Source organism: Pseudogymnoascus verrucosus, assembly GCF_001662655.1.
Source record: "Pseudogymnoascus verrucosus strain UAMH 10579 unplaced genomic scaffold scaffold_1, whole genome shotgun sequence".
NCBI classification, from domain to species: domain Eukaryota; kingdom Fungi; phylum Ascomycota; class Leotiomycetes; order Thelebolales; family Thelebolaceae; genus Pseudogymnoascus; species Pseudogymnoascus verrucosus.
The window spans coordinates 505,266-518,007 of record NW_017263652.1 but is presented as its reverse complement, the minus strand read 5'-3'; the positions used below and the strand labels follow the sequence as shown (position 1 = coordinate 518,007).

Sequence of the window (12,742 nt, the reverse complement as noted above, 5' to 3'; positions counted from 1 at the left end):
GTCCGCGCGAAAATGCGGAGTTAGGTCGATGGGTTCCAAAAAGTGAGCTAATACACCCAAAGGCCCGCTCAACTTTGCACAACCGAGGATTAAGTTATGGCACGACCTGGCGAAGACCCAGTTAATGCGACATGCGCAACCTTCCACGTTTACTCTAGGTTCAAGCACTCGGGCATTAGCCGAAAAGTCGGTTGTATGCCATGTGTTGCTTCAAGGATTCTCATTTTACTATGGAGACTAACTGTCCACGTGTAGTAGATAAGCTAACTGGGGTGCATGGCGCAGCATTAGAGGTATACGCTGTATCCCAGATATGTGGATAGTGATGTGGATAGTGGAGTCCTGTCAAGCTCACATTAAAAAGCCTTGGCTTCATATGAAAACTAATTGTGTCAAAGTTACCACTTGCTATCTAACCATTCGACTATCTATGGCTAGAAACAAAGAATACTCTTTTCGCTCGCTATACTGTCGCGTATGCCATCCCTAGTTTTGAAAGACCATTGCCAGCTGCGTTGAGAAGGTAGCCAGGGAAGACACCAAAATACGCATATCTTGCCACGTAACTCTGCGCATCCATCCAAGGCAGAACCTGTTGCAAAAATGCAATCTGTTGATCTTCCGAGCCATAACATTCAAATTCTGTCACCCATACCGGTAAATGGAGTGTCTTGTACGCATCGGTGACGTTGCCCATAAACCACTCTGCTCCGCTCTGGCCATTGGCAGGAAAGCAATCTTGGTAGTAGTGAATGGCTGCGAAGTCAAAGTGACAGCCAGTGCAGTTCCCTAAGAAGTACTGCGTCCACTGCGCCGAGTTATAGTTTCCGCCTGATGATGAACCTACGTTGTTCCACAGCACGTTCGGCATACCAATCCCGCGTGAGCCTGCAAATGGCTCGATGTAAGTTTTGTACCCAGCAGCAGCGTTAGCGGGCAAGATATTTGAAGATGCCGAATAAGTCAGGTCCGGCTCATTGAAACCGAGAATATTCTTGGTATTAGCGGTCTGAACTGCAGCAGTCCATTTGGGGTCAGGGCCACTCGGGAGGCCCCAGAGCATAGGCACCTAATTAGTTCGTTAACTGTGCCCAAATTGTTTTATTCATGGACCAAAAAGAGCTGCATATATGATATGAGTTGGAAAACATACAAATTCGAAAGACGCATCAAGATTCCAAGAAGGATATCCCCAGTCATAACCCCAGGAGACTTTACTGTAGCCTTTGAAGAGGTTTGCGTATCCTGCATTGGCAGAGGGGTTGTTGTTGTTATATGCGAGACCGCGCTTCCCAGTTGTACCCGGTGTGCTTGTTGGTGTGTTTGATGATGTAGTCGATGGCGACGATGTAGAGGAATACACATCCAATCTGTTAGGGCCTCCACAGGTTTCGGCGCTATTGCCATTGCATTTCATGTTACACAAAGCATTCCCATCAGGAGCAGGCCCGCCCCCATTTATCACGGAATTGCCGCACCCTGAACTTGTTAGCAATGTGGCCTCGAAGGAGTGGCGAGGTTATGTACTCACAGCACTCGCCCGAGTACTCGGTTCCAGCAATACTAAATCCAGCTGCCATGCAAGCTGTTTGACATGCTTCGTTTTGCATGGCCGCAGAGCCACCAGGAACCGATACAGCATTAGGTAAGGCTCTCCCCGATACGTTGTCTGTGTAGCAGCCTAAGAACTTCCATGTTGCCCTTGTTTCAACTGTAGAGGCTCTCTCTGCTGAAAGAGTCATACAATTGGCTCCTAGTAGAAGCACGGAGAAAGCTGCTGCCTGTAGAATGGACATATTGCGCAATATGTTTTGAATATAATGTGAGAAAAGTTGGAACTTGATGAGATGCAGTTGCGCGGGCAATGTTCACTTTTAAATCCAAAGCAAATATAGCTTCATAAGATTAGTACGTCATCACGGGGAGAGAAATCTACAACCCTGAGGTTGCAGACCCAGAGGTTGCAGGGATATTTGCAGGGTCGCAACACTTATGATCTGCTAGTCATCATGCAATTTTTAAATGAACCACTAGCATTGTGGTCCTAAAAAACCAGACGAGAGTGCAACGTTATTTCCAGGGTGACAGTAAGAAAGCCAGGGATGCAGCAAAGGCCATAACCCCGCGATCGTTTTCAAGTCGAAAACAACTAGTTGTCATTGTAGAGTGATAATAGAGTGAGCTAGTCGTTCGGACCGAATATCTACTCAAAAATTAGCTAGCCACATTTGGGGAGTGGGCTCGCACGCGGCTTGGTTTGTAGAGGGCATGGTTCGGGCGGCCCTTCCCCCACAGTTGAACAGCACCGAGAACAGTAAAAACGATCACTCACTTGCACTAGCACAAGGTGTGTAGCCTCTTGGTTTTTCAAAACTCTGTCAGTGTTCGGAATTGAGGAAGCTAAAAGGACAGCGGACTACCGGAATTAAGATGTTACTTTAATATAATGCCGGACTGAATCCGCATGACATACTTCGCTTCCCCGCACTATCCCTCGCAAGATGGATAGTGCGGGGAAGCGAAGTAAGTACTACTCTCGGGACCATCCGGATTAGCCCTGAGCACTTTCGTTTCATAGCCGCCATAGCTCCGTGCGGTGGTCAGACGAACGGCACGGGAAGTGGACGTACGGCACGGGAAGTGGACATCCGTGGTATTAAATTAAGGTCCCTCTCAATTTTCAAATCGTTTACCTTGAAACAAGTGGCGTTCTGGGATCCGCTCCTCCGCTAACGACTAGCTGCCTGCTACCCCAACCCGTCATACACCTTATAATGGCATCGTATATGAACTATGCACGCGAAGGTATCTTTCAAGGATCCGTAACGAATTTTCTCATCCCGTGCATGGGTTTCCCATTAGAACATTGGAATCAGACCATGCTACTTCTGAGGTGCCACAAGTCAAAGGAACAGCTAGCTATACGCATAGTTTACAATTGAGTTTAACAATCGTCTCTCTCCGGCATGACTTCCGCATGCATTATGCCGGTATTCCGCGTCGCTGCCGTGCTATATATTCTTTAGACTAACATGCGGTCTTTTGTATCGGGCATAGACTACTAATTATTTACGTCCGGTTGCTTGGCAAGCAGGAAGCTTCCCCGGGCCTGTGGCCATCCCCGAGCCCGCATGTCATGACTTTGGTTGCTTCTCTCCTCCACATATAAGACTCCATACCCCGAGATTACATTCTATTTAACCACCTTTAAGAGTATCTGACGCCTCATTGATCTTCTCTTTTGCATAGTAGCATTGTGTTTCCGCCACCTGACTCCCTTGCAACAAAAATTGATCTTCGTTTTACTACGGCTACTTTTGCAAAATGGCACCAGTATGGTCTATGGTAGTAGCTTCCACCGTGGTTCTCCACTTGGTGGAGCCCGTTCTTGGTTTTTGGCGCAGTGAGAACCGACATCTGCCAAACTAAACTCCGTTCTGGACGTGCTGACAACCAACTACAGTGAGCTGTAGTGTCGCTCAGATGGGCCGGGTTGTAAGCTTTGATCTCATCTAAACGGAGCATTCTGCCGGGATACTGATGATTAATTAGGATCCTGTCATTAGTTTTGGACAAGTTAGCCAGCATGTCCACAAGATTTCAGGAGCTAGCAATATCAACATCAATTCGACTTACGACAGTTTGGTAGCTGCACCGTGCACAAGCTGTCAAATCCAAGGTAGGTTACTATCCACCTCTTGTTATGATATTTTGTGCTGATAAAACTAGCCGATAAGTAAGCTATACGACTGTTAAGTTTTTAAAGATTAGTTTATAACAGCTTTCAGGAGCGCATATTGGAACCCGCAACTATACTATCTACATGCTAACGGAAAGTATGAGGAGGTGTAAGCTAGCCTATTTCACCGAAAACCAGGCAGAGGCTAACCGGGTGCTAGTTATAACGGAGGCATGGCCGTATACTACCTTGGAAGAGTAAGCCCTAATGAAATATTAATTCGGTTCCTTACTTATTGCCATCAATAGGGTATGGATGCAGCGGGTGGCACCAAGGCCTCTCCGTTTCCAAAGGGGCTCAAGTTTCTCTCTGGCAACAACAACGCTAGGTCCTACGATGCCAACACAAAGACTTATGGCAACGCAACGTACCCAAATGTCCCTGTCGCAGACAGAGTTACGTTTGCGTGCATCGACTACAAGAATCCGAAGCCGCAGGCTCATTACATGTCGGACACCAACTGGTAGGTCAATGGTTCCTGAGGTTTAAAATCCTTGCTAATTTCTATGCAGCCCAGACGGCATGCGAGCACAGATTGATTTCCAATCCTGCTGGGACGGTGTTAATTTGTAAGTTAACTGGAACTAATCGAACGAGCAATACTAACATCGCGTTAGATACAAGGTAGGCTTCCCTCAACTTTGTCCTGAACGACCCAGAGCTCTCCCAGAAATACAAGATCCGCGCAATCACCCGCATGTCAACTCAGAAAAATCCACCAAGCTCAAGGAGAAAGTCGAAGTCGTCTAGGGCGATGCGAATGACCCGGCCTCTCTCAAGGCAGCCTTAACCGGCGTTCATACCGTCTTCTCATTAAAATCTCTCTATATTATAATAAGAGAGTTATACTGATACTCCTTTGTAGGCCGATCAATCCCATATGGCCTATCTATCCCAGATAGATAATGGAATCTGTCCACCTACCCACCCAATTCTCTTACCTCACATATTCATTGAGGTTCTCTACTCTATAGGCGATATAAAGCAAGATGGTGGCAAGTTTGTCTTCGCAAATGGAGATGAGACGGGTTACAGCTTCCATGGTAAGTCAATATTGCATCTATGATGTCAAACGGTATTAACAATTAGAATAGGTGATTTTATTAACGGTTTGTGACATCAGAATGAATGATTCTCATATTAGCCGTTACCTGACCTCTATTTCTAGGCTGGGATATCCCTGTTCTCACGGCTGCTATTAAGGATTGCTTGATTGGGGTTGAATCTGGGTGAGTAGAATTTCCAGGTCATCACTTCTCAGCTAATACCGCCATTGCAGAGTTGTTGAAGAATGCCCCGCCTTTTTACCTAGCGACGACACGAATTTCGCCAAAAATTGTCCAGAAACGAGCCCAGTCTATCCATGCGAGCCAGTTCATGGCATAATCGACAAGCTACCAGGGTGCATCACGCCAACTGGCTTTAATCACGTTGTGGTTCCTTCCGACAATACGTGGTAAGTTCTCAAATATACGTTCTGAGTAGTTAAGAGACTTTGATTTAATATTTTCTCGCAGCCCTGGAGGAAATGTGGCTTCCTGTAGCCCAAACTTCTTAAACGCACCGCCACTGCCCTTCCCTGGAAATGCTCAATACAAATCCCTTGGATGCTACACTGAGGCAACAGGTGGTCGGGCCTTGACTGGTAATCATTATGCTAGCACAACAGCCATGACTGCTGAAGCTTGTATTGCTTTCTGTGCTGGGTCGAAGTATGTTGGGGTCGAATACGCCTCAGAGTGTTACTGCGGATCAAGTATGACTCCCATCTTTCCAACATATTATAGAACAGAACTAATGCCTGTCCCATCATCTAGGCCTAAGCTCCGGATCGGCCCCTGCTCCAGCGGGTAACTGTGCCTTGACTTGCTCTGGGAATCGTTGGGAAGTGTGCGGTGGCGGTAATCGACTTAACTGTATGTGTTCCCTAAATTTCACGTATACTCGAGCTAACCCTTTCACAAAGTGTACCAACTTAAGTGAAGAATCAAGTTGATGGTCGATTTTGCTGGTTACTTCACTTTAAGCGTAACAACTTGAAGCGTTATCTAGTGCAACACATGTGTGAGTTTTTATCGAATCGTTCTAGGACGTGTAGATAGCTTTACATTTAAATTTGGAATCTCAAGCTATTTGAAATTCTACAGACTAAATCTTCAACTTTTTGAATAGTGAGGGATTATCAGTGTTCGGCACGGGTAGGTATATACCTAGCGTATCCGGGTATATACCCGGGTATATACCTACCCTTTTATATGAGAAAACTACCTGGGTATTTCGAGTAGGTAGGTATATACCCTGGGTATTTGCCAAGCTTTGCCAAGTAATTAGAATGTATGAATATAACCATATTGTGCTCGTAATATGCTTGTGATGTAGATGCCATAACATATAATGAGCGACTCCTCATTATCAGATGTGCCTATTGGCCTCGACGACATTGGCCTCGATGAGGTTAATGAGCCAACCTTACCTACTCTTCTTCCATCGCTCTATCTCTAGCCACCTCGTACAATGCTTCCTCTAAGCTCTTTACCGCTGTTTGCTAAGAATCTATATATGCGTACGCTGTTGGACACTACACCACCAACTATTCGGGTTACCTGTAGCCAGCCAGACTGCGGTTATTCACCGTAGCCATTAGTATTCTTAGATAAATCAACTGGTAACTTATGGAAGCACTACACCTAAAAGCACCCGCAAATCTCATTTAGTATGAGAAAGAACGACTAGGCACAAGTAGCATCAAGTCCGTTAAGTAGCTCATCGTTCTTTGAGCTAAAGAAGACAACGGCTAAGCAGCCAGTCAATGCATCAAAGTATAGAGATTTACTGCTATAATTTGTAGTATTAAACAATCTGTCATTACGCCTTGTTGATAGTCTATCTTTTCGTCAAATTATTTAATTCTTAAGCCCTATTACTTTGTTAGTATCTGCTAGAACACTACATCGCGACCTTCAAAGGCGGTTCTCACTATGCCGTGCTTAGTTATAAGCAGAACTCCATTCTCATATTGTAAATGGAGGCTGGATATGCTTGACTACCGACTTATGGTCTGCACGCAACTACACCGAATACTCTGCAGTAACAGCACATTGGATAAATAGCAAGTGGCAGCAGAAGTCAAATCTGTTAGATGTGATTCATCTGAAAGAGCCAATTCACAGCGGTGAATATCTTGCAAGCTAATTATATGCCGTTACAGATGATATGGGGATTACTAATGCTATCTTTACATGTACACGAGATAATGCATTAGCTAACACTGTTATGCTTGCTGAGTACGAGCTCTTAGCTCGCAATCATTCAACTTCTATATAACAGCCCTGGACTTTTACTGTTAAAGAAGGCGATGTACGTTGTATTGCACATATTATTAATATTGCTGTTCAACACGCTTTAAAGACAATCAAAGCGGACCCTTCAGTAGAGGCGGAGACATATAGGTGTGAGCTAGGTGCTGCACGAATCCCACGCACTGTTGATTCTCATACAGAAGTTATGAATACACTTGCTAAACTTCGGAGACATATCTATGTGTTTCGGAATCGCCGGTTATGGAAGGACGCTCTACAGAAGCAAACAATGGTAGCTGGCCTTAAAGTACAGCAATTATCACTTGATATGCTAGTCCGCTGGAATTCAACACATAAGATGCTTGAATCCGCAATAAAGCTTCAAGTGCCAATTACAGCTATCTGTGCGTCGCAGCAGTGGGATATTAGCATGAGAGATATTGCTCTTAATGCTAATGACTGGTCAACGATTAAAGAGCTTGAGCTATTTTTCGTTATCTTCTTACGCCCTTCGTAGAAGCTACAAGCTAGCACATACCCTACTCTTAACTACGCCATTCCACAGTATTTAAAAATGATTAATAAGCTTAATCATATGCTAAAGGAAGTAGGTGAGCAGTCTACAATTGGAATTGCATGCAACGTAGCGCTTTACAAGCTAAATGAGTATTATACTCTTATAGCAAACCAGCAGTATAGCCACTTAAGTGTAGCTACAATTTGTGATCCAAGAATGAATCTTGAAGTCTTTATAAGCTTATGGCTAAGTAGTAGAGAGGCAAGTAAAAGGAATCGAGTAAGAGCTCACTTTCAAGATGTCTTTACATAGTATAAGACCCGTCAATATCATCTTGACACTGAGAGAATCGAGCAGCAGACAGAATTAGCTAATGCAGCAGTCCATGAGACTGATTCCGACGATGATCTATACGCTACAGAAGGAATCTCATTTCAAGAACCTGAGTGGAAGCGGTGGATACTTGAGCTACGGCCTGGCCAACAGACAGATATTCTAAAGTACTGGTTATCAAAGCAGTATATGTATCCAATTGTTGCGCAAATTGCAAGAGACTATCTTGCAATTCCAGCTACATCTGCTGCATCAGAGCGGGTATTTAGTAATGGCAGCGATATAATTACTAAGAAGCGGAACCGGTTGTCGCCTTCAACTGTAAGATATTTACTCTGCCTACGGGATTGGGGTGTACTTCCAGAAGGTGACGACAGCGAAGGCGATGGAGACGATGAGTGGGAGGAATAGGGGTTGCAACAGTATATTACATTATTATATCACGACCTAACGTTATTATCATAGTTATTATTAACCTCAATTCTACTTTTCTGCATAGCAATTTTATAGCAGAGCCTCATATACCCGGGTATATACCCATACCTACCCGTGATATCCTACCTACCTACCTACTCTACCCGCGAAGCTCCGGGTATATACCCCAAGTGGTACCCGCCGAACACTGGGGATTATTTGCGAAATCGGACTCTAAAGCAATAAAATCTTAAGGGTTATAACCGCGTTTAGTCATAACTATAAAACTCTTCAGGGAGACCGCAGAGGTTTGTAATCGGATTTCTAGGGAGCCGCAAGCGCTTATATATTCCTCAGTTCTCCTGCGCATCGTTTTAACGCAAGACCCCCCTACAAACCAACGGCGGCCGGGGTAGCGCGTTCGGACCGTGCATATTGCTACATTCCCACTTAATCACGTGCCCGACCCTCCAGCCACACCACCACTTCCCCTAAAATCACCACCAACTCCAGCAATCAATCAAAAGTTGACCCCCCCAAGTCCCCAAGTATCCCCCAGTATCCACATTCCAGGCAACAACAAATGCAACCGCTCGGCCCCCCCGATCGGGCTACTGTACTGCGCGCAGCGTGTGGCGCGTATGGGTGTGTGTGTTGCGTTGGAGCTGTGTGAGTCATAGTGTGCGTGTGTGGGAATGTATCGGTACCTCGCGTACTTGGCCGTTTGATTTGGTGACCGTGTCCTTTTGCACTTTTTTTTTTTGCGCCGCACGGGGGACGCGGACGAGGCTGGGCTATGCTGGGATAGGAGAGGTGGGCAAGGCTGGGCGTTTGAGGGTGACGTAGTACTGTACAGGAGGCAAGGCTGGGCGTTTGAGCGGGTGATGGTAGTGTGACGGTACTTGTGGACGGGATGGAGCGGGATGGATGGGATACTGTAGAAGTGGCTTGATTGTCACGATACGGTGCGATCGGGTGGTGATGAGGCTCTTATGGGGGGGAAGCGGGAGGAGGGCGACGGTAAGGTGGTGAGAAGCGGGAATGATGGTGGTGATGCGCGCGAATGATGCGGTGGTACGTGACTTGGTGGTGGCAGGTGGTGAGGGTTTGTAGGGGACTTGGGGTTTGTTTGTTTGTTTTGTTTGTATGGGAGATGTGGTATGTGAGGGGATGTTGGGGATATACGGTATACGGTGATCTATATATGGTGAGATGCGATACGGCGATACGGCGATACGGCGATATATATATGGCGACCGAGATAGGTTGGAGATGGCGATGGCGTGATGTTGGAGAGCGAGAAAATGTGTGTGTGTTGGTGTGGTGTTGGTTGGAGTTGATGGTTGGAATGTACACTTCACTGTGAATCTGCTGTGAGATACTTGCGGCAGCTGTGAACGGCGTTGTGAGATTCCTCACAGGGTGGGTGTTGGAGGGTTGTTGGGTATTGCATGGTGTTTGGATGTACTCTTCATACTAAATTTTGCTGTGAGGATACTTGCCCATACTGTGAACGGTGCTGTGAGATTCTTTCACATGGGGGTGCTAGATGTACACTTCATACAAAACTCTGCTGTGAGATACATCTAGCCCCTGTTTCAACAAGACTTGTCTGGACTGAGATTGTGGTGGTGGTGGACTGGGATTTGACAAGGATTGTTGACTGATGTACCCTCTACTTGCCAATATCCAAAGTACCCAGTACACTCCTTCCCAGACTATCCCAGACTATCCCATGTCTCTGTCCACGTACGCGTCCTTCTGATTGGCTCCTTCCTCAACTCCTGTTGCCCCCAAAACCCGTCTCATCCACATGCTAGTCCCAATCTCACCCACTCTTACCCACTAGTCCACGCTAATCAGCCACTCATAACACGCTCCCACCACCAAAAATCACCCAAGATCACACCAACACCACCCTAACATCCACACTAAATCAAATCTAGTAATCTCGCGCCACCACCTGGAACTTAGGTATCTCTGTCTTGCCCCCGCCAGGCAACAAGGCAGCAACTTCCGCGAGTTAAATAGGCAGCCCATCTCCCGGTTGTTTTTCTCGATCCTTTTGCGAGCCTGAACACACATTTCGGCCAACGTAGTCGTCAACAACCATTTCACTTCCCCTCCTCTCCCCCACCAACCCCCCACTACCCAAGACACTACGTAACTCATCAAAAAGTTGCCAGATCAACAACAAGAAGCAGAAGAAGAAGATCGAAAACACACGCTCTCTCTCTCACTCTTCATTCACTCCCTCAGGAATTTGTCGCGATCACGGTCACTCCGAGTCGATCACCGAGTCGACCACATCGTCATCGTCGCTTTTCCACAAAACAACCAAGACTTCACGAAAAGAAAGAACCATCATCCTTCACGTCGAGCAGCGACTGTAGGGGAGACATTGACTTGTTTATCTCCCGCAAACGGTACGGCGCCAGACTAGTTACTTCTCTCGACGTCTACCTCTTTACCTCTTTCACACAAATTCACTCTCTCTCTCCCTCCGCGACCTACCCTCCCTTCTCTTCCGACTTCGAACTAGCGATCTTACCGCGAACTTCGAACGTCAACACCTCCACTCAAGTCTGACATCGATCTGACAAAGCTTCTCTCGATAGCCTCACACACAACACACACAACGATACTTCACCTTGCGCGCACGTTTCGTAGATCGTAAATCACAAATACCGCCAAGATGAACTCTATCCAGACTCATCCTGAGAACGCGATGCAGGCGAAGACCTTCATCGCGCCCGGCTCTCTTTCCTTCCCAGGTGGCGCTGGCGATCTCACTCCACCCTCTTCTGAGGCCGAGAAGATGAATGGTCAGCAGAAGCAGGGTGCGAATGGAGGTCAGGCAGTCCAGGCCAACGGCCACGGGGTGACTCCCGCGACACCGGCTGCCACTCCCGGCGCGACTCAGGGAGTCAGCGGAATTGTTCCTACCTTGCAGTATGTATGACCCTGTTCTGGCTCCTTGGTAGAATCTAGAGGCTTATCTCGCATGTTCCTAAAGAAATATCGTTGCCACCGTCAACCTTGATTGTCGGCTGGATCTCAAGACGATCGCGCTGCATGCGAGGAACGCGGAATACAACCCAAAGGTACTGCTGACCACCCAGATCCTGGCATCGGCGCCGCAAGTTTTTTCATGCTTCGTCCTTGCTAACTGACCTTGTCTCCAGCGTTTCGCCGCCGTGATCATGCGTATCCGCGAGCCAAAGACAACGGCGCTCATCTTCGCCTCGGGCAAGATGGTCGTGACGGGTGCGAAGTCGGAGGATGACTCCAAGCTGGCGTCGCGCAAGTACGCGCGCATCATCCAGAAGCTCGGTTTCAACGCCAAGTTCACCGACTTCAAGATCCAGAACATTGTCGGCTCGTGCGACATCAAGTTCCCCATCCGCCTCGAGGGTCTGGCTTCCAAGCATCACAACTTCAGCTCTTACGAGCCGGAGTTGTTCCCTGGTCTGATCTACCGTATGATCAAGCCCAAGATCGTGCTGCTCATCTTCGTGTCGGGCAAGATCGTCCTGACGGGCGCGAAGGTCAGAGAGGAGATCTACCAGGCCTTCGAGATGATCTACCCCGTGCTCCAAGGTAATTTCCATCCCTTCTGTTGTCGCAAAAGGCACAGTACTAACAGCATCAAGATTTCAAAAAGGTCTAAACCACCTTCGAAACCACGGACGCAAACGGGTCTCGATCAACTCTTTACCTTGCTGCTCATCCAGCTCGGTGTACTACCACATTATCCGCAACTGTAGATTATTGTTTTCACGATACCACGATTCACACCCAAAAGCTTCGTACTCTCATTTTCCTTTTCACACACAAACAACGACAAGGACCCTCCTGATGCATGTTCGCGGCGCCACTCACGACCTCGGAGTCTGGCAAAAAAACAAACACATACCCTCCCGAACAACCGGGGAGCCGCACATAAACACAGATCAACCTTTCGTCGTTATCATCGCGACCGTTAACCTTTTTTGTTACTTCATTCTTGCATTGCACACGGCGTTTATTTGGGGAAGGCGGGCGAAAGATGGGAATCCAGGGGGGCGCGCGGGGCAGGACTTTTTTTACTTTACATCCCGTAGTCACTGAATCCTCAAAGTTATTTTGAGAAGGGGATAGTGGCAAACAAATAGACAAACGCGGTTTGTTTGTTTTCCCTCGCCCTCTGACCCTGTGGGTTATGGTTGGGGGGGAACAGCAGCGCGAAGAGAGAAATCGGGGGCTTTTATGGGGTGTTCTTTTTACTTAATTTGAGCGAAACTGGCGAAGAGAGACAAGAGACAGAGTCGGGCGTATTTATTGCCTGGCTTTGAGTGGATGAGGGGATGATAAACTATTGGGGAATATTGAGAGAGCAGCCTCCAGGGGGGAGAGCGAGCAGTCGGAGCTTTGAGATGGCTGGCTTGGAGCTCTGAGGTG

General features: G+C 47.2%; 2 protein-coding genes across 2 annotated transcripts; one reads left to right on the top strand and one right to left on the bottom strand.

Annotated features, from left to right (window-relative positions):
- Positions 1 to 463: 463 nt before the first annotated feature.
- On the bottom strand, positions 464 to 2,041 carry VE01_00181 (uncharacterized protein; the record flags this gene model as incomplete). The annotated part of the gene is made up of 3 exons (XM_018269713.2): positions 1,532 to 2,041; positions 1,154 to 1,479; positions 464 to 1,069 (listed from the first exon to the last, which is right to left on the bottom strand). Exons 1-3 carry the CDS (start codon positions 1,794 to 1,796, stop codon positions 464 to 466), a joined length of 1,197 nt encoding a protein of 398 aa, XP_018135471.1. The 5' UTR covers positions 1,797 to 2,041.
- An 8,956-nt stretch (positions 2,042 to 10,997) lies between these two features.
- Positions 10,998 to 11,972, top strand: SPT15 (TATA-binding protein; the record flags this gene model as incomplete). Its single annotated transcript, XM_018269712.1, has 4 exons — positions 10,998 to 11,254; positions 11,319 to 11,406; positions 11,488 to 11,902; positions 11,956 to 11,972. The coding sequence occupies 4 exons, from the start codon at positions 10,998 to 11,000 to the stop codon at positions 11,970 to 11,972; spliced, it is 777 nt and encodes a 258-aa protein (XP_018135470.1).
- Positions 11,973 to 12,742: the final 770 nt, after the last annotated feature.